This window comes from Cannabis sativa, chromosome 2 (assembly GCF_029168945.1).
Source record: "Cannabis sativa cultivar Pink pepper isolate KNU-18-1 chromosome 2, ASM2916894v1, whole genome shotgun sequence".
In the NCBI taxonomy this organism is placed as follows: Eukaryota; Viridiplantae; Streptophyta; class Magnoliopsida; order Rosales; family Cannabaceae; genus Cannabis; species Cannabis sativa.
Window position 1 is genome coordinate 2,196,517 of NC_083602.1, and position 26,134 is coordinate 2,222,650.

A 26,134-nucleotide genomic window follows, 5' to 3' on the forward strand; every position below is an offset into this window, starting at 1 on the left:
TCAAATCACTTATATTACCTTTTTATTATTTTTTTTTTACCTCAAATTTTATAATTTTTTTAAATACATTATTAAAACTTTATAATTTTTTTTAAAACTTATATATTATTATTCATTTTATATATACAATATTAATATATACACAATTCTATTTAAAAACAAATTAATATTAAAATTTAAAATAATTAATAAAATAACATTAAAGATGAACATCATAGTCCATATGTTTTTAGTTTGATACTTTTGGAAATGAATTTAAATGCAGTCATTTCTAGCATAAATACCAGTAGTAGTGTGACATTTTTTCATTGTTCAAGTTATTAAATTTTTTTATTTTTTATTTAAAAATTAATATAAATAAACCTGATCAAAAAAGGAAAATTACTATATACACTATTTTTTTAACTTTCTTTTTTGTAAAATTTATGGTTTGGATTTCTAGAGTGGTTTCTCGGTGATTTCTATGTGGTTTGCTATACGATTTTTATTTGCAATTTAGGTTGCTCCGTTAGTTACAATAGGAATTTTTATGTAAAATTCTATTAAAATAATAAAAAAAAAAACTATTTTAAAGTGTAAAAATAAAAAAAAAAAATCTCCCAGAAAAATCACACGTGAATGATAACTTAGGGCCAGTACCTAAAAATAAAAATATAATGTATTATCACCATAATGTTATAAAATAATATAAAATAATATAAAGTAGATGAGAAGAAAGAAGAAGAAGATGAAGAGAGAAAGAGAAAGTGAATGAGAATTTCTGAGTTTTTTATTCCAATGGGGTGAACCCCTATTTATACAAATACAAGAGTGAGATATTAAGAAACTAAGAAAAAGGGAAACTAAGAAAAAGAGGAATATTGATTACAACTAATGGTAATAAATAAAAGATTTGGACATCCACATAATTATTAATATTTATAACACTCCCCCTTGGATGTCCATAATAACTGTCTTATTAAAAATCTTGCTGAAAACTTGATCAAAGGAAAAAGAGTATAGTGTAAACTAACTCCCCCTCATTTAGGAATTTGTGGAGATCTTCTAATCGACGAATTTCGATCTTATCTGCCGTCTTCTCAAATGTTGATGTTGGTAATAACTTTGTGAATAAGTTTGTAAGATTGACACTTGATTGAATATGTTGAACACCAATATGCATTTTCTTGAAGCGTATAAAGAAGAATTTCGTGAAATGTGTTCTAACTCTATCTCCTTCAATGTACCTCCTTTTAGTTGAACGATGCAAGCAGTATTATCCATAGAGAATTGCTTGGGTTGATACTTCTTTATTGAGTGCAATCCATATGTTTCCCGAATATGCTATGCCAATGATCTCACTCACACACATTCTTCACTTACTTCATAAAATGCAAGTATGTTAACATGATTTATAGTTGCCTCGTTAAAAACCTTGCCAGAAAAACCCAGTGGGACAAAATCTGAGCTAGGGAAAAGAGTACAATATATATTTCATATTCATAATTATTTGCAAGTTGCCTCGTTAAAAACCTTGCCAGAAAACCTACTGGGACAAAACCCGAACTAAGGGAAAAAGAGTGCAACATGAATATGTCTCCCCCTCATGCACATATGATCCATAATTCTGTTGGTGATAATATATCTCATAAGATTATTGTTATCACTTTTAAAATATCACCATATATAATCTTTGATCATATATTTTCTATAACTCTTTCAGAGTATGCATGGACTTCTAAATTATAGATGAGGGGTTCGTGGAACATTAGTCTTTATCCAACTAATTGTATCATTCATGTGTGTACACAACTTTGTTCATACGAAAATTTAAAATTTCAAGTAGATATGAACATAACACAATAATGGTACTACAAATTTTCATTTGTGACAATGATGGTACTCCAAGACCATATATTTATTCCATCTTGTTTTATGATCTTAATTTCCATATCAAATGATCATATATCTATAATTCTTGATACATATGAAGTACTTCGGGACTTGATACTAATGAACAAACTTTATACATTAATATTTCTCGAAATACAAAAGAAATAAAAGTTTGTTCTTCAATTAATCAAAAACTCTTCAAGAGTCTATCACAATGTATAATTTACGTATTTATATTGCATAGACAACCATAGGTATTTTTCAAATAATAATTTACTTACATGTCTTTATTTCATACAAAGATCTTTGTCATATAATGCGCGCGACTTTGAATTTATATCACTTAAGACATGTATTAAATTCTTTTAGAATTTTTAGATAAGGCTTATTTCAAATTCTCACTATATTAGGAGCTCCAAATAAATAACCTTTTGTTGCAACATTTATGTGACGCTTATAAATCCTCATAAAATATATTCAGGCTATAATCAAATCATGATTATATTTTCTCAATATTTAAGCCTTACTTCAATCAATCTCATGTCTATGCAAACTTTGTACAACAATTCATTATGTACAAATACATATATGCAAATTTCTCATTAGAAATATTTATTTGCACACCTACGGTCTTACTTCACTTTATGTGAGTAAATTTGCTGGATTGCGTCATAATATTTTGGCCAAAAATCAAAATGTATGTCGATGATTCTCGACAAATCTAATACCATGATCCTTGCTATCTCATGTTAGTTTATTGCATATGCAAACATTCAATATTTATTGTCGACAAAAATTTCAATAAATGATAATTTCCTCCCATATTGACATAACTTATAGAGATCTCTTTAAATTACATATTTTTCAAATATGTTTATCATTTATAGGTACCTATAACGAATCACTTCAGGGATTCAATTATGATGAAATGTGTTATGTCTAACTTCTCTTGGGAGTCTTTTCGAGTACCGTTTTCATCACGGTTATCATTTTAATACTTTATAACATTAAGGTATCTCCATGAGCACCTCTAGATTTAACAACTTCGTGGCAAATCAAATGAACATTTATTAATAATTTCTACATTGTTCATTTACGCTTCGGGCGTTTTCAACTCATTCTATCTCAACTTTGAATAATATTGATTTGCAGTTGGTATATATCATTTTGAACTATATTGTTCTTATATACTTTGTGCAAGGATCATTTTTCAAAAATTATCATCGATCCCAACTGCTTCTCTCCCCCTGATCAAGAGAATTTTTAAAAATTGTGATATCTAATAATATTAATACACCTGTAGGGATTTCAATATATCACAATGAATCAATATCTATTTAAACTCATATATATTATATGACATTGAACTTCAGGTTCAATAACTTCAGTTTCAAGTTCAATACTTATGAACTTAATTCATTTCTAAGAATGAGTCATACGTGTATAATTAGAAATACATAAATTTACACATTTTGTAAATGCATGATTATATAATCTTATCACATCGATAAGAAACTATGCAATAAAAATCTAACAATGGCTCAAGATTGTTAAGAAAATATAATTTAAATATTTTCTATGTGGAAATATATGCACATTCTTCTTTTGAGCCTTATAAATAACAATGAGAAGAATCTTCTGGTTCTTCAACAAAATTTAGTCAAATTCTTTGACAATTTATTGCATATGATTGATCATGTCAAAATAATTCAATTCATGAACTTCAGGTTCACTATAATTTGTATTTCAATGAAACTTTCAAAATGTAATGTAAATTCATTACAACATAATCATTACAAGTTTCATTTTTATATACACGAATAATATAATTATATTATTCTCCGAAATATATACACTCTTCAGGAATCACTATCATCAATTCAATGATGTGTATAATTTAAAAGATACATGACAACTTCATCATGTTATTGTAATGGTCAAATAGATATAACCATAACATATCATTCATTTTTCCTGATATCTTTTTAACAAGTCGTCTAATTTATTAATAGACTATTCATCAGTCTAATTATCATGACTTGATATATTATATATTTAAATGTACAACCAGTACATATAATAAGTTATTTCTTATCACTTTTATAACTAGATAAAAGTTATACATCTAGGTACATACAAATATATTTTACTACTCCAAGTAGCAATTGTATGTAAGACTTCTGCAGGAAGCTTTTCAAATAATAATTTTGTGATTCTTTATCACTTTGATTATATTTGATCACTAACAAATATGAGTAAATTACATATCCACTTTTGGGAATATACAAACTGAATTATATAGTAACTATATATATACATATCCTGTACTAACAATAGTTTGAAACTATTGATTTCAAGAAATAATAAAATATGTATATATTAATTTGTTTTTGCCATTGCCAATATATGTGAAATCTATATTCTTTGAAATAGAATTTCATGTCTATTCATTCTCTTCAGGGAATGATATTTAAATATTCTAAATGTACAATCAATTTGTACAATTCACACTTATTTAATAATCAAATATACTTTTATCTTGATTATAAGTGTGTCCGTACTACAGGTACGCGACTACTATTATTCCCACACATGATATATAGATTTCATGCACTTTGATTGTGTGTGGTATTTCATCTTTTGGTTGTTTCCAATTTCTTCTGGAAATATTTGAGTAGCAAATAATGCCATTGATTATTTAAAATCATTACATTCACTTCGGGGAATGACGTTGAACAAGTAGAACATTATTATAAATTTCTTAAAAATTTATTACTTGTTCATTCATAAAAAATATAAGAAATTATTCAACAATTTCTTTTACGATATTTCAAAGAATATATGAATGCAATTTTTGCATAGTCTCCAAGATGTATGCAAAATTTAATCTTTAATATATGTCAGATTCAATAATTTCCAACATTGCAAGTAATAACAATGTATAATAACATGACTAATACAAGGAATCTTTAAAAGTAATTGACTTCAATTCGTATCATTCTCTGCATGGAATGATGAACAATAAATACATGTCTCATGTATTTAAATAACATTAGTCATGCTCATTGTTATTCTTATACTTTGATGTTTCAATGCAATTTTCTTAATATTCTTTTTGGATATTCAAAACCCACTATAAAATTGCATCAATAATAATCATTTTTAATGATTCTTTAGTTGTATTCACATAAATACAATCATTTTTTTTTTTTTACAAATATAAAACATTTACTTCAGGAAATGTTTGTCAAAATCTATATCGATATTAGATTACTTTTCATTGTCCTCAAAGAATACAAGAACATATATATAAATATGTATTCATCTCTTTCATTATGTATCCATCAACTATATAATGAATATTACGTTTGCATAATCTTCTACATATATGCAAGATTTTATTGAGGACGCATAATCATCAGGATATATGCAATATTTTATCGAGGATGCATAATCTTCAGGATATATGCAATATTTTATCGATGATGCATAATCTTTAGGATATATGCAATATTTTATCGATGATACATAATCTTCTGGATATATGTATAATTTATATAGATTTTCTCTATCATATCATAGGCACACACATATTGTAAATATTATGAATGATAAGTACATAATATGTATATATATATGAATCAATAATAAATATATAAAAATATATACATACATATATAATATATAGATATATATAGATAAAAAGAAAAAAAGAAAACAAAGGATTCTTGAAATTGTTTCAGTCAGATAAGTATATATAAATATATATTTAGTGTATCGTGACTTTGAAACAATTCAAGAATTTTAACAAAATACTTACATTGGGTCTTAGGAAGAGACTGTCTTGAAGCTCGTCTCGTGCCGATAACGTGTTATAACTTTATATAAAATAATATAAAGTAGATGAGAAGAAAGAAGAAGAAGATGAAGAGAGAAAGAGAAAGTGAATGAGAATTTCTGAGTTTTTTATTCCAATGGGGTGAACCCCTATTTATACAAATACAAGAGTGAGATATTAAGAAACTAAGAAAAAAGGAAACTAAGAAAAAGAGGAATATTGATTACAACTAATGGTAATAAATAAAAGATTTGGACATCCACATAATTATTAATATTTATAACACATAAAAAATTAAACTTAATTATTTATTAGCAACCGAAATTAAATTTAAATATTATGCATCAAATTATTCTATTAAATATCTATTTTTGATTTTTAAGTGTATCAAATTTTATAAATAAATAATAAAAGAAAAAGGAAAACTCTTTTCTCCCATTTTCTCTCTCTCCGCAGATCGGTTCTCCTCCGGTGGTCTCTCTCCCCTTCGGTGGCCTCTGCTCTTTTTCGCCGACCTATCAGACAGTGAGTCTCTTTCTCTCACTCTCAGTACTTCTCATCTCATTAAGTGGTTTTGCAATTTATAAATTAATAAAGGGAAGCATTTTATGTCTTGGTTTTTGTGGTTGATTTTCGTTCAAAGGTTCGAACCATTTCGTTATATATAATATATATTTTTGTTTTGTTGATGATATATGCTGGATTTGAGCCTCATTTGGTATTAGAACTGATTCTTTCTTTCTTTCTGGTATGGAATTAAGTTCTACCAGCTCGATTAACCCTAATTATGAAACTCCATTTATGTGTGTAAATTGTATGTAAGAGGTCAGGAGTTTAAATGAGGAACCAGTAATTGTTGTTTCTTCTTAAAATTAATAATTAATGAACAAAGGGATAATTGCTCTTATTTGGGTTTAGGATTGAATCACTTCAATTCAATCCTTGCTTGCACACTAGTTATTGTGCTTCTTCTGGCCCCTTTCTGTGAATTGTCTTTAATGATATCATATTATTCTTTATTATCTATTTTTGAATGTATTGAATAATAGGTTGATACTGTTGATGGTCCATAAAGTTGAGACTAGATGGAATGGAACTTCATGGTTGGTTTTTTTTCAAAAACAAAAATGTTTTTTTTTTTGTTTTTAATGCTTTTCCCCCTTTTGCTTTCATTACTTAATTGAAGAAATGGCCATAATATTTCTTGATGTCCCATTTTGATTCCATTTATTACTTGACATTTGGTATATGGTTTTTCAGCTCACTACTATACAATTAATTGTCCAATAATTCTGTTGTAGTTGAGCTTGATTCAAATTAATTGGATTCACTTTCTGTATGTTTTTTGGATTCACTTGTTATGTTTAAGCAAAAGATTGATTTTTTTTTTCCCTTCAAAAAATTCTAATTTTCCTTGGCAATTGCAAGGAGAGGTATAAAAAAATAATTGTATCTTACTGATGAGACTTTAAGATTTTTATGGAATTTTTGTTAATTCTAGTCTTATCACTAGAAGGCAAAAAGGCAGGAACTTTAGAGCTTTTAGCATTAACAGTGGTCATTTTTTTTTTCTCAGGAGATGTTTCATTTGATATAGCTGTTGGTGCTTATGTTCTTTGATTTTATAAGAGCTAGAGCTAGTAAGAACTTTTATCTGCCTGTGGATAACATCTGCCTACCCATTACCAAATTTGGTAAAGTATATTACTTGGGATTTTCAGGTACCATGAGAGATATCAAAGTAAAAGGAACTTCTAACCTGTGTACTACTTCTACTACTGTATCTGATGGAGAATCTCATGTAGCGCAATCTGAGTTAATCATGGACAAAGAGACATCATCCCTTGGTGTGAAACAAACTCCTGAAATTGAAAAAAAGTTTGTGCATCGTGTTTATGATGCCATAGCACCTCATTTTAGCTCCACACGGTATGCCAAGTGGCCAAAAGTTGCTGCCTTTTTGTCATCCTTGGCCTCTGGATCTCTTATCTTGGATGCTGGATGTGGTAATGGGAAGTACTTGGGATTGAATCCTGATTGTTTCTTTATAGGATGTGATATAAGCTATCCCCTCATTAAGATCTGTGCAGATAGAGGGAGTGAAGTTTTGGTAGCTGATGCTGTAAATCTTCCATACAGGACTGGTTTTGGTGATGCTGCAATCTCCATAGCTGTGTTACATCATCTAAGCACAGAGAGTAGGAGAAAGAAAGCAATTGAAGAACTTGTCCGAGTTGTGAAAAAGGGTGGTCTAGTTCTAATAACGGTTTGGGCTGCAGAGCAAGAGGATAGATCATTGCTTGCTAAATGGACTCCACTTAACCAAAAGTATGTGGCAGAGTGGATAGGTCCTGGCAGTCCTCGAGATCGCAATAGTCCTTCACCCTTCAAATTGAAAAGTATTCCTGAAACCGAGGAGAGGAATTTAGGAAAAGTAAAAGATTCCAAGGAAATAACTTCTCGAAGTGAAGATGATAGTGTAGCTTCTGATGATGCGAGCAATATCAATAATCAAGAATATTTTATCCCTTGGCACTTGCCTTATCATCGGGCCGAAGTTGGCGGCGCTTCTGCTTGTGCTGTCGAAAATGGCTTTGCAAAGAAAGATGATAAAAAGGGTGCTGTAGTATACAACCGATATTACCATGTCTTCAGCGAAGGCGAGCTTGAAAGGTATGCATACAAGTGGTTTAAGGTGTTTCCATGTGATTGTAGTTTCTGTTATCAATAACTAAATTTAAGTTTTTGCATAGAAATATATCTCTAGCAACTGAATCTTTCGTAGAGGTACTTTTATACTTTCTATTAGTCATGTGATGTAGCTTCTAAGTTAGCACATACACATATGCTCTGTTTGCCTTTCCCTGATTAATTTTGTATCTATGTACAATCTAATGTGGTAGTTATTTCAATATTCTTGCAGATTAGTAGTTGGCATGGAGAATGCTGTTGTTGTTGACCGATTTTTCGATAAATCGAACTGGTGCATCGTTCTTCAAAAGACATCATGAAGAATCAAATAATTAAGGAGATAAGCAAAATACATGCTGGAATAGCAACTTATAGGCAATGACATACAATTGCTGAGAAAGAGAGCAAAGTTTTGTTACATTTCCCAATGTATCTTGGATTGGCTTTAAGGATTTTGTTTCATTGTTACATGTAAAATTCTGATTCCAACCGCATTTTTCAAGGGTTGGACTATAAATTTTAATGAGTAGTTCATTGATTTTATAATCGCAAAATAGGTTCTATGAAAGTATTTCTTCTATTAATTTGGATAGCCACACATCAAACTTGTGGTTTGTGCTTACTTTATTTAAGTATGTACCACAATATGAGCTAAGTATGTATAAACAAACATTATTATTGGATAACATTGTCTGATGAAATATAAAAATATTGAGTCATATATAAGAATATGAATTAATTCACTTATTACTAATTAGTTTTACTAATTGATTATTGATTTTGAGAAGGAATTTTATGATTCTCAAATACTCTTAGCTAGCCGCAAGCAAGCAAATGGCACTCTTAGCGCGAATAAGAATAAGCAAGCATAACGTGCTAAGCAAAAATAAATATTGAGCTATATATAAGAACATAAGTTACTTTACTCATCACCAAATTCCATGAGCCTCCGTTGGACCCTTACACTCACGAAATAATGGTTCTTATACACAAGTACGTCACTCTGGCTGCTTCATGGACTGATGACTGACCTTACAAACCAACACGAGTATTTCTAGCGTGCTTTGTCCTCACTCGCACACATCCTGAGAAAACTTCCCAAGAGGTCACCCATCTTGAAATTACCTAAGGTCAAGCACACTTAAATGTGGAGTTCTTTCGTGATGCGCTACCGAAAAACAAGATACACCTTGTTGATATAGGTAGTACCAATCAATCCATTTAAGCCATCTTCAACTATGTAGTCTCATACCTACACAATCTTAGAATCATCCTACTTGACCTTCCCTAAGCGGTATGGGTCTGCACAACTTACCCTTGTAGGACTGCACAGGCTTACGCTCTTCAATTATTGTATATTACAAAAATTCTCTCAACAAATATTGTTAAAAAATAATTCTAAAGATAAAATAGTAATTCAGTAAATTAGTAATTATTTATCCTTCCATTATTCTAATATTCTTTTTACCAAATAATATAAAAAGATTATTACTCTCCTTTCTCATTTTTATATTCTCCTTCCACTCTACTCTAGCAAACATAGCTTAAGTATAATATTATGAGGTATTAACTCAAGTTAGAATTTGGGATAAGGTGAATGCGGTTTTATTTCAAAATCAATTGGCGATGGGAGGAGTAACACATTCATCTTATATATGATAATTTATTTCCACGCATAAGCAATGTGGGACTAACTTTAATACACCCTTCTCACGTTTGAGCCTGAAAAGTGTGTATAACAAACGACCTTTAAGAGACCACAAGGTCGAACGTGACATTTGAAAGAATCCCACAAGGCCAAATATCGAGAAATTTGTGGCTGTACACGTCGGGAAATTTATAGATTTTAAAACAGGTCAAAGGCCCCAACATTAGAAATTAGAATACACATTGGCCGAAAGATCCCAAATGGAGGTTAAAGGGGAGACGGATTATAAGTGGCTATGATACCATGTTAGAATTTAGGATAAGGTGAATGTGGTTCCATCTTAAAACCAATTGGCAATAGGAAGACTAACTTATTCATCTTATATATGACAATTTATTTCCATACATAAGCAATGTGAGACTAACTATAGTAGGTATTAGCCCAAGTTCCACAACGGAAGAATAAGCAAGAGTTACCTTGAATATAAGTATTCCACCTATTTTATTAGTATGAGACTTTTGAGAAGATAACCCAAAAACAAAACCGTGGGGCCTAATATTAAGTTATGTTTTTAAAAGTAGGTTTATCATTTTAAGTGTGTTCTATGAGGAACATTAAAATAGGCATATTATTAAAGAAATTGGGGTTTCACTTTTTACATATTCTACTTTTATAAAATATATGATATTTTATACTAAATTCCACTAATAATAATATATATTCTATATAAAGTGGTGTTGGGTAGTAGTAGTGGTATCCCTTAATAATTCTCTATACCTAATTAGTATTAAATATATTAGGCATATATTATAATATATTATAGTGGGAGTACTTATATATTTAAATATAAGTATAAGTATAACCTTATTTTAGGTACATAAATCAATTATAATTCTAGTTTTTTTTCTTATGATCACGATTATTGTAATCATAATAGGTCTCTTGCAAATTTTTATAATATTCGAAAATTAGAATTTTATATAAGAAAAAGTAGTATAATTAAAACCTCGAAGTCGATACTGATATTTAACGGTAATATCTAACTGATACTTTAAATTTACAAAAAAAAATAAACTTAAGAAAAATTCGCCACCAAAACAACAAAAAAAAAAAAAAAATTATATATATAAAATTAAAACAAAAAAAGATTTCACCACAAATTCCCCAAAAAAAAAATATAAAGAGTTTATTCCCAACAAGTATTTTGCACTATATATGCTTTTATATATATAATATACATCTTATGGTCTATAAGATTACAAGGATGAAATCCACTTAATTAGTCTTTATGATTTATGAAAAAGACTTGTGGGAATATAACTATCTAAAGAGTTTATATGTACTTTTATATTTGATCTTCCTATATAAATACATGTGTGTTTTAAAAAAGTAATTAAATATTAAACCAACAAAGTAATAAGTAGTCCATTATCCAAATAAGCTGAGAGGCAATTAAAAAGGAAAAAAGAAAAAACCCACTAAAGGGAAAAGCATCAGATCCAATTAGATTGACATTATGTGCTGTTCTTTTCTTAGTAATGAAGTAATTTATATTTTAAAATTAAAGTAACAATTTTAAAAATAATTTTCGTTTTAGTTAAATAAAATGTTAAGAAACTTGTAATATAACAAAAAGAAAATGTGTTCTAATATATTTTTATATTAATAAATGGTACCAAATAAAATTTATTTATCCTGAGAAAAGAAAAAAATATATAATTTATCTTATCTAGCCTATATAAATTGTAACTTGCTGAATGATTAAGTTTATGCTCACATTTCTCTTTAGAGTTCTCTTCCTCTCTTCCTCTCTCACTAATCTATAAACTTATTAATTAAGTTTTAATTTAAATATGGATGCAATTTCTTCAATTACATCTAAATATGAATTTGCTGTGAAACCGAGTCCCGATGAAGAAGTAGTAGACTCTAACGATTCTGAATATTCAATCCCCACTATTGATATCTCGCTTCTAACATCTGACAATCTTGATCAACGCTCGAAAATCCTCCACGAGCTTCACAAAGCTTGTGAGGAATGGGGTTTCTTCTCGGTAATAAAAGGGCATTTTTTTTTACTGTTTACTATTTTCTTATCTTCTTATTTTTGTAATTAATTAACTTATATGGTAATTACGATCAGTTGATCAATCATGGTATTTCGGATATTGTGATGAAGAAAATGGTGGAAGCCATTGAGAAATTTTTCAACATGAGTGAAGAGGAGAAGAAAGAGTTTGAAGGGTGTAAAGATGTGTTGGAACCTATAAGTTGTGGAAGTAATTTTAATTGCAACACAATGGGAAAACAATTTCTTCTTTGGAGGGAAACTATTAGGCTCATTGTTCATCCTCAATTTCATTCTCCCTATAAACCACTTGGATTCAGGTATTCTTTTTGCTATTTATATAGATATATAGTTTAATAATTAGATGTATAATCCTATCTTTTATTTAATTATGGAAATCTATTAGCTAGACCAATTTTTTTTTTTGGCATAATTTAAAAAAAAAAAATATATAAAAAAATAATAAAAAAATTACAAAAATACAGTCTATACGAAATTTTTAATATTTTTAAGATTTTTTAAATTTTATTTACATAAAATAAGATTTCTTTTATGTATTTTTATGTTAAAGTTTTGTTATTTTGTTGTTGATTTTTTATTATTTGTGTATTATTTTTATATTGTTTTGATGTTGTTTTACTGTTGTTTTTATGCGATTTTTTTTTATATTTTTATTAAATACCATAAAAATATATAAAAAAAAAAAACTTAGTAAAAAATTTATAAATATTAGTATTTTATGTAATTATCCTAATTTTTTTTATATTTGTTATTTTGGCCTTGAGTTGTGATGGACTAGTAAAAAAAGGTTTCTTTTAAAAATGCACAATTTTTTACAATTTTTGAAAATATCATAATCATTTTAATGGGGTTCAAATTCAATTGTCCTATTTTTAATTCCAAAGACCCACAATTACTTACGACTCAAGATCAACCTTCAGTATAGTTATTAAACAGGGGAACTTTCATTTTAATAGTTTTTTAAAAGTAAGTTTATAAAAATATGACTTTTTCTTGAAAATATTATTTGATGAGAAAAATTTATAAAAAGGTTAAAAAAAACAGCATAAGTGACTGGTTACTCCCCTGGTTATTATAAGTGTACCTATTATCTTACCTGATTTTTTCATATTTTTCAACTTTTCTTCAATTATTTCATTAAATAATCTTTTTGAAAAAAAAAAATACAAAAAATGTATAAAAAAATCATAAAATTTGCATATGTAAAATTTAAACACTTAAATAACAAATTTCGGAGGCATTTTTGTCTCATATGGCTCGGGATGAGAATTCTGCAGTGCATGATTTGAGAAAACATGCCTTTCGGTTAGACAATGAGCTATCCTAGTTCGAAGAGGTGTCATCGCCAATTGTGAATTACTGCTTTGATAATCTTGTTTGATTTTGATCACCGCGACAAAAAAAAAAAAAAAATAACAAATTTGTTAGTAGTTAATTTGGTTAAATAACATAAAACTTTAGACCAATATAAGTAGAGAAGTCGCTTCATATATAAGCGGACTAGATTTGTACTTAAGTTTCATGTAAACATAATCTAATTTATCGTTAATAAACAAGTCGATTTGTAATAAGATGTCGAGACTAGAATTATTTACGACGATAATTCTCATTTTATGTGTAGTGAGGCTGCAGAGGAGTATTGTAAGAGAACAAGAGAAGTATGTGGTGTGTTAATGAGGGGAATATCAGAGACATTAGGGTTGGAATCAAATTGCTTAGAAAAGGCTACAAATTGGGATGAAGGGTTTGAATTATTGTGTGGAAACAAGTATCCACCTTGTCCAAATCCAGACCAAGTTATTGGTCTCCCACCTCACACTGATCCAACCATTATGAATTTCCTTACCCAAAACGACGTCGTTGGCCTTCAAATATTTCGTCAAGGAAAATGGATTCATTTCAAAGCTATTCCCAATACCATTATTGTTAGCCTTGGTGATCAAATGCAGGTACCTCTACTTACCTACCTATATTATTTTTGTTTATATCTTATTATTATAACTATAACAATAATAATGTTATTGTATTTGGATCTTCCCATAATTTATTACTTGTTAAATGGTTTTGAACTAAATTAAATGTCTCCAAGGATTAAATGATGAGATTCAATACAAATTAATGATCAATGAAGATGGTAGAGAAAATTAAGAGAAATGCTAAAGGGCACCAGTGGTGCCTAGCACCTTCCTATGTGTCAATATCGTTATTGGTACAACTAAGTATCGGGTCCCATATAATTTAATATAATAGTTTTTAGGGAGTATCGCTAGCCAATCGCAACGCAACATGTCGCAAAGGTACTAGGCACCACTGGTGCCTAATAGCAATGCTCGAAAATTAAGTAACAATAAGGTAATAAAAATATGGGTAAATACAATTTTGAACTCTGTGTTTTGTACAAATTATTAGATGGATTCTTTGTTTTGTTAATTAACATAAATTAGACCTATATTTTTTAAAATGGTAAAAAATAGTATCCTGAAATAAATTTTGTCAAAATAAGACTTAATAATAACTTAATTTGCAGGTGTGTATGATGAGTCTGGTTAAGTTTTCTGTATTTATTCGTGTTAAGAATTGTTTTTAAGTTGGTTTTATTAAATATTGGAGAACATTGTCTCACATGGATTAAATGTAAAAGTATTGAGCCATATATAAGAACACGGGCTACTCCACTCATTGCCAATTGGTTTTGAGATAGAACCTCATGATTCTCAACATTAAATTTTTTTTTATTGAAAATCGAATCCAGAGTCCTATTTTGTACCATTTTCGAAAATACATAGTCTATTTTGTCATTTACCAAATCAGAATATTTGATGAATAAATTTTACAAAACACAGAAACTAAAATAATATTATTTTTGTACATAAAATAAATTTATTAGAATATACGAGTGAATAATAAATTATTCTTTTATCAATTGATCTTTAAGATATTAGTAATGTTTGAAACAAAACTTCTCACTAGTGTTTTACAACTCTTTCTCTCTCTCTTCCTAGAATGAATGAACTAACTAAACAACAATAAGATTGAGAGTGTTATATGTGGTGAACTGAAATTGGTAACCAGATACTTGTAACCAACTCATAATATATGTGTATGTATGTATGTATGATGCAGATCCTAACAAATGAGTTGTACAAGAGTGTAAAGCATAGAGCAGTGGTGAATAACAAGAGTACAAGAATATCAATAGTGTCTGCATATGGACCAAGATTGGAGTCAAAGGTTGTACCAATACCAGAATTGTTAGAAGCAAAAGGTCAAAACTCAGCTTATGGACCACCAATTCCATACAAGGATTACTTGGCACTTTTACGAAGCTCCCATGCCTCCCTCAAATCCCCTCTCCACATAATAAGATTGAAATAATAATAACATTCCATCATTACTACTAATACCTTAAATATTGCTTCTCTTTAATTACATATATATGTTGTTTCTTATGATTTTGTGTAAAATAATTATTGTCCAAATATTACTATATTATAAAGTAGTCGCTACTACTACTGCATTTACGAAAAAAAGTGTTTTAGGGACGATAATATTAGGAGCGACTAAAAAAAGTCACCGCTAAATTTAATAACCTGTTATTATTAGTGGTTGTTATCGCTAAAAATAACTTTTTTTTTTATATATAATTTAAAATGCTTTTGGGAGAGATATTCATGTTTTTAAGAGTGCATTTCGAAGTGGCATCTTATTTTATAAAAATTATTACATTATAAGATTTGATATTATTGAATGAATATCATAAGATATATTTGAATTAATAAATACAAGAGAATCTCCTCAAGTAGAGAAAGTCTTTGATAGAGAATAACAACAAAATAATATCTAGTTATTAAGTAACTACAAATAACAAACAACTAGCTAAATACCTAAACTCTAACTCCTAAAACCCCTCAAGATGAAGTGTATAAATTTGGTACATTTATCTTGGAGAACACAGAGAAATAGAGATTTGGTGAGAAAATCTTAATGCTGGTTGAACTTGTTCTTGGAACCTTCTTGTTCTTGGCAGTTGGTCAATGAATCTTTGTTCTTGACAATAATATTGATGGATCTTCTTGTTTTGTTAATGGCAACAATGGATCTGTGTTCTTGGCAGTAAAGATGGAAGCTTTTCTTCGAAACTTTTTTTTAGCTTGGCTTAGGAACAATCGATTAAATTCCCAAGAGGATCTTCAATGCTCAAGTTATAAGAGCTCTTAAAACCATCTTCAATAGGTCAATCAGTAATAATGGAATGAATTTCAGGTTGGTTGTTGTGACAAACTTTTAGGTCAACTTGTTTTCCTTGCCTTAATCCTACCCAATTCATAAATTCTAATTTTATTTAAGTTTTAGTTACACTCATAAATAAAGTATATAATGTTGCGTTTAGTTGGGAGGAATAAAAATATTGGAATAAGAATAGGAATGAAAATGAGAATGATTTTGTAAATATCAAAGTAGTTTAAAGAATAAAATTTTAATTAACCTAAATTAAATGTGTAAAACTCGATATGAAATTGTAAATTTGAGTACTATTATTATTTAGGAGTGTACATAAACTTTTATAAATCGCCCATACCGAATAATCCATCCAAATCAAATTGAGATAACTCGACAAAAAATACAAACTAAAAAACTCGACGAAAATATAATAATACCAACTCGATCAATCAACCCGATTAAGAGGTTTTTTTTTTTTTTTTTTTTATATATATATTTATATGTTTTTATTATATATATATATTGATATGTTTTTAGGATATATATTTATGTATCATATAATTTATATGATTATTTAAAAAATATAAAGTTGAAACTAATATATTTTTTTTATTGTGGTTGATTTGAACTTTAAATTCAATTTATATATATTTGTCTCATTATTACAATTAATTAAAATAGGGTAAATACCATTTTAGACCCTGTGTTTTGTAAAAGTTACAGATTGGACCCTGTGTTTTGTTAAATGACAAAATGGACCCTGTATTTTCTAAATAATAAAAATAGGACCCTGAGCTTAATTTTTGATAACTTTTTTTTTAATACAACTAACTTGAAGACAATGCTTAATACGAACAGATACAAAAAATGTAAACAGTTTTGTCATAGCACTTTTAGATCGGATTATAATTAAATTTTATTTTGACAAAAAATCAATTCAGGGTCCTATTTGTACTATTTTAGAAAATACAGGATCCATTTTGTCATTTAACAAAACACAGGGTCCAATTGACAACTTTTGCAAAACAGAGGGTCCAAAATGGTATTTACCCATTAAAATATAACAATTAAATATAAAAAAAAAATATTAGTGGTCGGTCTAGACGGGTTAACCCGACCAAATCGATCAATTTCATTGTACCGAGTGCACTTAAATTTTTGTAACACGATCATTACATTGAGTTAAATAAAATGTATCATAAACCGTCCAAACCAACCGAAATAAAGCTCCTAAACCTTTCTAATAAAGTGCTCTTACTATGGGGTCCGTGTCCAAAAACATTTATTCTAGGCCTTTTATTTGATTGGATTATATATTTTTTTATTTAATAAATAAAAACTTTAATGAAGGACAGCTCATACAATATCAAACCCTTCTCTTCTCTTCTCTTCTACCTCTAAATTTCTTCCCCAATTCTCATTCAGTCAATCTCTCTCACTGGGGCTACCCCTACCCTAGGATCGACCTTACCTAGTCTTCGCCACAGACGAGATCAACAACGCCGGAGGACCTTCCCTCCACGCAGGTAAGGTAAGGTTGTTTTATTTCTTTTCTTCTAATTTCGCTTTAAAAGCCTTATCGGACAATGTATGGATCTCTTTCATTGTTTATCGGCCTTGTAATGTCTGCAAGTAACGATATTTGTGAATGGGTTTTAGTTTTTCCGTTATTGCATTGATTCAAAGTCATGATAGGGACTGAAGTGAACTACTCTCCAACTCTATTTTTAGTCTAACAAATTTTCTAGTTAATTATTAATGTGTAAGAATCTGTTAAGCTTATTATAATAATTGATTAAGTTTATGTGAAAGAGTTGAATTTAATTTTGTCTTGTTGTCTTCTTGGTCAAATCTATCAACTTCAGTCCAACAACAGTCATATATATTTACACTTACACATATTCGTGATCTTGGTCAAATTTGAGAGTGACATATGTTGGTGGTGATGTAATCTTGAAGAGTAATTGATTGGGTTTTTAAAAAATAAAGCATTGTTTCTTTATGTTTTTGAAGGTGTTTGTGTTTGCATATCTTATTTTGTTGATGTAATCCAATAGTTAAATCTTAGGGTTTTATGCATTTCTATCTAAGGGGGGTTAGATTTTAGCGTTTTGAATTTTCTAGTGTCTACAGCTCCGTATGTTTCTTGTATGATTTTTCTTTTTTAAAATCATTTCTCTTATTCTATTAGTTTCTAACTGTTAGAGAGAATTGCAGTGATTGATTGGTTTCTTTATTCTGTGGATTTGAAAGATGCAGAAATTGGGCGATTTTAAGCTACCTCACTTCTTCAATTACCCACCTTACTTCACGTAATCTTCTTTTCTCTTTCTTAATTATTATTTTCCACTGGTTTTTAAGTGTAATTATCAAGAGAGACCACTTGTAATAAGGAGGGTTAATAATTTAGTTTCTCGTGCTGCTGAACAGACTAGTGCTCTGTTTAGTGCACCACTTCACGTATGTAAATACACACATTAAACAAGAAATACATTACACGGGCTGTGTATGTTTAGATGTTCATCTATATTATGTGTATGGTGTACTGTATTATTTGTGTGCATTCATGCTCGTTTGCTGAATGTGCGTAATAGAAACCTCGAAAGAAAGCATTGTTTATTGTTTGCCAAATATAGGTTGATAGAAAGCTATTAGTTGAACTAGCCTAGTTATTGCAATCGAGTTTCTGCTGTAGTGAAGGGTGTGTGCATTTATAAAAGATTCTATATTTTTGTATCCCTTTTCTTCAAAGGGACATAAAGTTCGTGTTAAGAAAAGATCTAGTTGCAATTTTTGTCTTCTTTCTTACATTGTAACTTCCTTTTCTTCATGATATGTTTCTTGCAATTTTCATGATTATTAGGCTTCTTGCAAAAGCCACGATTTTGTTTGTTTGTTTTGTTTTCCTTTATTTTGTGGTGGCTCATTTTGTCATATAGATAATTTCTTTTCGTTTCTCCTGTTTATTTTTTATCCCTTTTCTTCAAAGAGAGGTATTTGATCAAAAGACATAAAGTTAGTGCTAAGGAAAGATCTATTTGCAATTTTTGTCTTCTTTCTTACATTCTAATTTCCTTTTCGTCATGTTTTGTTTCTTCCAATTATCATGATCATTAGGCTTCTTGCAAAAGTCACAATTTTGTTTGTTTGTTTTTTCGTTTTCCTTCATTTTCCAGTGGCTCATTTTGTCATATAGATAAATTGTTTTCTTTTCTCCAGTTTGCAGCCAGTAAGGGAAATCTGTGAAAAGAAAATACAGCTTGGGAAGGAACTTATTCTAGAGTACTGTAGATTCCAAAAGATAACCGTGAATGGATTGGGGGAAGATTTTCCTTAATTCTCAAATGCTGTAACCAAAGTAAGTGATATCTTTTTCTTGGTTGTTAGTGAATGGTTAAATTTCACAATTTAAGAAGCATAAGCTCTCTAGGTAGTTTTGGAATGACAAAAGTGGGGAAAGTTAATGTGATGAATTGCTTTGGGATTGATAGTTTTGACAGCATTTTCCAATTGTTGGAATAGAAAATCAAATCTTTAATCTGTCTCACGGAAAAAAAGGCTTTTTGTTTCAATTGAAATGATTATTTTTCTCTGCAATGTGTTTTGACTTACTGCCTCCAACCTCTTAACATCTAATTCTGATAGTTCAGGATTTCTTAGTCATGAAGCCGGGGAAGCGTTCCTCGCAGCTTTAGTTTCAGAAGGTTCCTTTTTTTCTCTCTTCATCTTATTTCTTATTAGTCTCCCTCCCTCTCTCTCTCTCCATCTCTCTCTCTATATATAATATATATACTTTATATATATATATGTAAAAATATTTGGTGCCCTTTTTGCTTTTAACAGGACGTGTAGAATGGTCAGATAAAGGACATAGGAAGTGAAGTGTCTTATTCTCTGGTGAAGGTGGTTGCCACTACCCATTCAATCGAAGACTTTGATCTGGTGAAGGCTGATATATAAATACATACATATGTACATATATATTTTTTTATAGACTTGGTAGTTGACCATTTGGGCATTCTTATCTGGAACTTGAGAAGGTCAAATTAAAGAGTGGTGTTTTGCTGACTTTCTACAATCCCAAGCATCAATGAGGCTTCTTGGAAGTCTCATGATGCTTTTACTTCTGATATGCTTTTTATGGCTGTCAGATCTCAATGCTCAATCCATTCCCGAGTCTTCAGGAAGCCGTGCTGAAGCTCTAGATTCACTTCTCCAAGATTATGCTTACAGGGCTCTTGTTCGTCCAAAGACTGGAACTGTCTATGATGGTAATGTTCCGACCAATTTAACAGGCATAAAGATATCGGCATTGAGGCTCAGAAGCGGTAGCTTATACAGAAAAGGAGTTAAGTACAAAGAGTTCAATATTCCTCCGGGTGTCTTTGAGACTCCATATGTAAAGAGGCTTGTTTTGGTGTACCAAAACTTGGGCAATCGGTCTTCCACCTTCTACAATTTATCGGGTTATAGCTACTTAACTCCAGTACTGGGTCTTCTTGCTTATGATGGTTCAAACTTAGAAGCCAAGAATTTGCAAGAGTTGGATATCAGAGTAACTGGTAATCCCATATCGATTAGATTCTCAAATGTTTCACCAGCCCCCTCGAGGGAAACAGCGAAGTGTGTTTGGTTCGATCTGAAGGGTGTCCCAACCTTCAGTAATGTAATATCAGACAATGTATGTTCGACAGTCCAACAGGGACACTTCTCCATTGTGACAGAGTCTATTGCTCCTTCTCCGGCACCCACATCTCCTGTTCCAACTCCAGGTTTCCAACCTCCAAGCGAGATTCCTGCACCCAAAGGCGAAGAAAATAACAAGGGGAAGAGCAATTCTAAAGTATGGATAATTGTCGGGTCTGTAGTTGGCGGAGTGGCACTTTTAGGACTCTTGGCCTTGTTGCTTCTTTGGGGACAAAAATTCCAGCAAAAAAAGAAGATGCAGCAAATGGAGAGAGCTGCAGAGGTGGGAGAAGCACTGCATATGACCCCAATCGGGAACACAAAGGCACCAGCAGCAACAGTTACAAGAACACAACCGGTACTCGAGAGTGAATATGTGCCTTAGACAAAACAACATTATTGTGACACCATTTGTACACTCGGAAAATTCGATATTCAAAGTTCATTCCCTGTAATCAGAAAGAAAAAAGAAAAAAAAAATTGACACCACTTTTCGGTGGCGCGTCTTCGGTAGATTGTTTGTTTAGTGTGAGTAATATAGGATTTTTGTGTAATTTTCTTCCCATTTCCCTCCTCTTTGGTTCAATTATTCTTTACTGTGTGAAATCAGCCAGATAGTGATTTTTTTTCCTCTTTGTGATGAATTCAGTTTCCCCATTGACTAAAGGAATAAAATCTGTCCAGTGATGTTTTTTTTCTCCAAACCGATTGATGATGAGTTAACTGTTATTGAGATTGTTGGATTTAACATCTTTTGTCTAATTTTACTAACGGTTGTGTTCGAGGTCCGTACATAAACAATTATTGTGTTACTAAAATAAAATGGAATTAGACAAGTGACAACTTGGATGATGATGAGGGCCTAAAATTCTTCATATAATCCAATCATTTCATCCAACAGGTGAGAACTTGGCTTTGCTACAATAATTTTGGTATGTTATGGACTTTGAATTGTTGCAAATTATTTATAACCTTAACATTGGAATGTGGAGGTAAGCTCTTATGCCATTGCTAACACAAGAAGGAGATCATGAATTTAGGTGGAAGTTTTTACAGAGCTAAGGTGATAATACTAGTAATTTTATTATGGGATATTATTTGTGTATAACATAGGAACGTTTAGGATTGAAAGTCCAAAGAAATGTTGGATTTGAGTTTATTTATCCAACTTAGATGTGGGATGAATCATTTTAGATGACATTATTTTGATTTTTATAAATGTATTATAAATTTAAAAAGAATTCACAGGGGACAATGAAGAGATCTATATGTATATAGTATTTTTTTTTAGGTGAGAGCATTTGTGTTTGGCAATTGATTAATTGAACTGGTGGGAGTATAGGGTTGTTCATCAAAATTAGAAAATGGATTATGGAACTTTCGAGGCTTTTGAAAGATTGTGTGGGCACAAGGGTGAAGTCTTGTTGTCCAAAAAAAATTGATCCTTAAATTCCTTCTTGTTTGGAAGATCTACAATGATCATGCGATCCCCCGTAAAAGTTTCAAAGTAAAAGAAGCCTTCAAAATAATTTTTCTTCACTTGACTAAAAAGCAATGTTAACAGGAGGTAAAAACAAATATTTGGCTAATGGGTATTTAGTAAGATAATGGGGCTCAGGCCAAGCGGCTTCTAGCAAGAAAGAATATTTACCCTCAAGAAAGAAAAAATAAAGAGACAATGAGGGCATACAAAGGGGATGCTGCTAATTTTGTGCTTGATGTACTTGGATAACAATGGTAAAAATAGTGGTAAGAAATAAAATGCTAGTCTTTTAAGTAAAATCGTAAGCACTGTACGATTAAAAGATATATTTAATCAAGGACGATTAAATTACAAGGTAGTTGGAAAGAACATTTATCACCAAAGACATGGTTAACTCTTTATCGGGAAGCCAAACACCACCAAAGCAAAAATTTAATGAGCTTACTTGGTACAAAAAGGACAAGTGACAGTTATGATTTAAAAAGTCTTTTACAAAAATAAAAAATACTTTTTAGAGGGCTTTTGTTATGCCCATATTTCGAGCGCCAAATATGGACACAACACGTGTCATATAAGTCTAAAAGAAGAAAGAGAATAGTAAATGTGAGGAATGAATAAATAACATGCCTCAGGATAAACTACGGTTAAAAGGATGTGATGACGTCGCGTGATACTATCAATACTGATTCGCGAGAATAACAGGATTACAAGTTAAATCCTCATAACTTGACCGATATGAACAAATTTTTTGTGAGGATAACAGGATTACAAGTTAAATCCTCAGAACTTGACCAAGATGAACAAGGCAAGTGAATTACGGGAAAGAATGAGTTAAGTAGAAAATGTCGATAACGAGTTCTTTAAGAGCTTGTAACTCATTGACTCACATACTCGTGAGTAGTATGTTGAAAGACTAAGGGAAATAAACATAATACAACTTATATCAAAAGACTAAGTCAAATGGTTGCTCGACTATAGCGAGGACAAATATTTTAATTAACATCTTGCAGAATACAACCAGTTATCTTCGAACACCGTTGAATAATGTGAGTCATAGCTAGAATGTGTCATCTTGGTAAAGGCTAACTACTCCTCGATAAGAATAAAAAAATGGTTACCAATAATTATTTTATTTTATCTATATGTTGTAAATATAAAATATGGGGATTATCCACATTTCATGAACAATTACTTAGATAAGATCAAAGGAGAATAATTGTTATTCCTAGAACCCCTGCAAATAAAGAGAGAACCTAAGGGGTTGGAGATTAATCATTTTGGGGAGGAGAGACCTTGTGAGATTGAGTGAAGTTTCATAGTTATTTCTCTATATTCTAAGTATATTTTTAAGAAATACTCAAAAAAAATTAATGACTCGTGGAGTATGTAGATTTTAACTACAAAACCACGTAAAATTTTTTAAGTGTTCTATATATTTATTAATTATAAGTATTAATTTTTTATTTACAAGGCTTTATTTATTGTTAACAAAAATCTGAGTTAACACTAAGCGACACCTTAAGGTGTCAAGTACCACAAGAGTTGGCATACCGGTATTGGTCTAATTCAATATCGGGTCTTATATATTTTGGTTAATAATTAATGTAAAAAATTACTAACCACTCACAACACGCCACATCAATATTGTGTAGGGCAGAGACGGAGGGAGACTTTGAATTAAGAGGGCCAAAAGAAAGAAATTAAAACTAGAGCTTAAATTGTTATTTTTGAAAAAAATAAAAAAAAAACATAAAAAATAAAACAAAATTATCATTATTTTGAAATTTTGGGGGTGGGGGGGAGTGGCCACCCTTTGCATAAAGGTGGCTCTGTCCTTGGTGTTGGGCACCTCAAGCCTCAAGGTGCCTAAGAGTATCTCCAATGATGGTGCTTGGTGCTTTGAGAAAGTGTCTGTCAATGTGGCAGAATGCTTTAAAGAAGCTAACCATTAGAGATATTTAGGTGTCAAATTATAATTTAACATTGAGGCCAAAACTTGGCATTGATGTCATACTCCTTTTTTTTTTCTTAAATAAAACTAAGACCAATAATATATGGGAAATTTGATTTTCCATATTTAGAAAATCTTAAAATTTTTTCCCTAAATACATACTTAATAATATTGGTCATATATGACCACATTCCTAATATCCCACAAATACCCCTCCCATTTGAAAAAAATCAAAAACTCAAATCATCCATCCATGGCTGCCTCATCCCGAACCTCTCTCTCCCTCTCGCTGACCACGGCTTCAGCGCCCGACCACCACGCCCGGCCACCGACGACTACCCACCACCCCGACTACGCACGACCACCGTCCGAACCACGCACGACCCAGCCCCTTCTCTCGAACCCAGCCCCTCTCTCTCTTCCTCTCTCTCAAACTGAAAAAAAAAAAAAACAGAGGTCCGATGGTCGGACCACATGGTCCGATGGGGTCCGACCAATCGGAGACCATCGGACCCTATGGTCCGACCATCGGACCATTGTCGCTCTTCCTCTCTCTGAAAAAAAAAAAAAAGGCAGTGGTCTGGTCATTCTGAAATCCTTAATGCAAATATGGTTGCTTAGAGGAACAATGAAACATTTTGGAAAATAAAAAGGCTCCAATAATTAATTAGTACTGGTGTATTTATTTTATTATTAATTAATTAGTTGACACTTACTCAAAAAACCGCGCTTTTATAATTGATGTTTGGTGATTTATTTATGGTTTTGGGGTGTGACTTGGTTTTTTTTTTTAATAATTAATTTTTATTAAATGATATGACCCTTGATAACAGTTCTGGAATATGAAAAACAAAGAGAAAATGGAAAAGAAGAAATATAAAGAGAAAAGAGAAAGGGTCTTCTCCTATACAAAAAAAAAAGCGGAGTGATTGGGGACTAAAACTTGGGACATTAATGATTGGAGCCGGCAGATAACGACCGTTGGATTCATAAACAGTAAAGAGCAAACCTCAAAGTCGTGTGGTAGTTCATAATCGAAGTTCTCGACCCGGTCGAAGTTCATAATCCTTTTTTTTTTTTTTTCAGAGAGAGTGGTCCGATGGTCGGACCATGGGTCCGATGGGGTCGGACCCCATGGTCCGACCATCGGATTGGGCCTTTTTTTTTATTCGTTTTCATAGAGAGGAAGAGAGAGTGGTCCGATGGTCCGACCATCGGATTGAGCCTTTTTTTTTTTTTCATTCGTTCTCAAAGAGAGGAAGAGAGAGATTGTTTGAGTTATGAGGGGGGTATTTTTGGGGTTTTAAAAAAAGTGTCATATTTTTTGTAGTGTAAAATGTATTGGTTTAAAAAAAAGAAATATTGAGTTTTTTAAGTATAGAAAATCAAATTTCCCTAATATATTAAATAATAAGGTGTCACCGTGTGAGATCACGAGAGCAAATTTTAAGAGTACTTATCATTGGAATACTTTTAAAAGTAAGAGTGCTAAAAATAATAAATAAGATATAGGATTTTTTTTATTTTTTTTATTTTAATTTTTAAACTTCAAAGCAGTTTTTTTTCTTTTTGGAATTCTACATAGAAACCCCTATTACAACTAACGGAGCAACGTAAATCGCAACCAAAAATCGTATATCAACTCACATAGAAAC

At 30.6% G+C, this 26,134-nt stretch overlaps 3 protein-coding genes across 18 annotated transcripts; all 3 read left to right on the top strand.

Moving 5' to 3' along the window:
- The first annotated feature begins 6,086 nt into the window (after window positions 1-6,086).
- LOC115720863 (tRNA (carboxymethyluridine(34)-5-O)-methyltransferase) lies at window positions 6,087-8,969 on the top strand. 3 transcript variants are annotated; one of them, XM_030650052.2, is made up of 4 exons: window positions 6,087-6,235; window positions 7,287-7,350; window positions 7,432-8,383; window positions 8,634-8,969. In XM_030650052.2, the coding sequence occupies exons 2-4, from the start codon at window positions 7,320-7,322 to the stop codon at window positions 8,719-8,721; spliced, it is 1,071 nt and encodes a 356-aa protein (XP_030505912.1). In that variant the 5' UTR covers window positions 6,087-6,235; window positions 7,287-7,319; the 3' UTR covers window positions 8,722-8,969. The 3 variants fall into 3 exon arrangements, with proteins under 3 accessions (XP_030505912.1, XP_030505911.1, XP_030505913.1); XM_030650051.2 differs by having other exon boundaries at window positions 7,287-8,383; XM_030650053.2 differs by lacking the exon at window positions 7,287-7,350 and having other exon boundaries at window positions 6,089-6,235.
- Window positions 8,970-11,767: 2,798 nt separating this feature from the next.
- LOC115718447 (2-oxoglutarate-dependent dioxygenase 19) lies at window positions 11,768-15,760 on the top strand. Its single transcript, XM_030647229.2, has 4 exons — window positions 11,768-12,103; window positions 12,193-12,437; window positions 13,760-14,087; window positions 15,262-15,760. The coding sequence occupies exons 1-4, from the start codon at window positions 11,903-11,905 to the stop codon at window positions 15,511-15,513; spliced, it is 1,026 nt and encodes a 341-aa protein (XP_030503089.2). The 5' UTR covers window positions 11,768-11,902; the 3' UTR covers window positions 15,514-15,760.
- Window positions 15,761-17,571: 1,811 nt separating this feature from the next.
- Window positions 17,572-21,749, top strand: LOC115719408 (uncharacterized). Of its 14 annotated transcripts, none has more exons than XM_061109830.1 (5): window positions 17,572-17,890; window positions 18,577-18,671; window positions 19,579-19,717; window positions 20,010-20,063; window positions 20,203-21,749. In XM_061109830.1, the coding sequence occupies exon 5, from the start codon at window positions 20,450-20,452 to the stop codon at window positions 21,428-21,430; it is 981 nt and encodes a 326-aa protein (XP_060965813.1). In that variant the 5' UTR covers window positions 17,572-17,890; window positions 18,577-18,671; window positions 19,579-19,717; window positions 20,010-20,063; window positions 20,203-20,449; the 3' UTR covers window positions 21,431-21,749. The 14 variants fall into 14 exon arrangements, with proteins under 14 accessions (XP_060965813.1, XP_030504305.1, XP_030504308.1 ...); XM_030648445.2 differs by having other exon boundaries at window positions 17,624-17,890; window positions 18,613-18,671; XM_030648447.2 differs by having other exon boundaries at window positions 17,648-17,890; window positions 18,619-18,671.
- Window positions 21,750-26,134: the final 4,385 nt, after the last annotated feature.

What these genes read in the sequence shown, in the direction of transcription:
- LOC115720863 (XM_030650051.2), top strand. Translation starts at nt 7,320, where the DNA reads ATGTTCTTTGATTTTATAAGAGCTAGAGCTAGTAAGAACTTTTATCTG. An exon ending in AGCGAAGGCGAGCTTGAAAG is followed by an intron (nt 8,384 to 8,633) that starts GTATGCATACAA and finishes ATATTCTTGCAG; the next exon opens with ATTAGTAGTTGGCATGGAGA.
- LOC115719408 (XM_061109830.1), top strand. Translation starts at nt 20,450, where the DNA reads ATGAGGCTTCTTGGAAGTCTCATGATGCTTTTACTTCTGATATGCTTT.
- LOC115718447 (XM_030647229.2), top strand. Translation starts at nt 11,903, where the DNA reads ATGGATGCAATTTCTTCAATTACATCTAAATATGAATTTGCTGTGAAA. An exon ending in TATAAACCACTTGGATTCAG is followed by an intron (nt 12,438 to 13,759) that starts GTATTCTTTTTG and finishes TTTTATGTGTAG; the next exon opens with TGAGGCTGCAGAGGAGTATT. An exon ending in GCCTTGGTGATCAAATGCAG is followed by an intron (nt 14,088 to 15,261) that starts GTACCTCTACTT and finishes TGTATGATGCAG; the next exon opens with ATCCTAACAAATGAGTTGTA.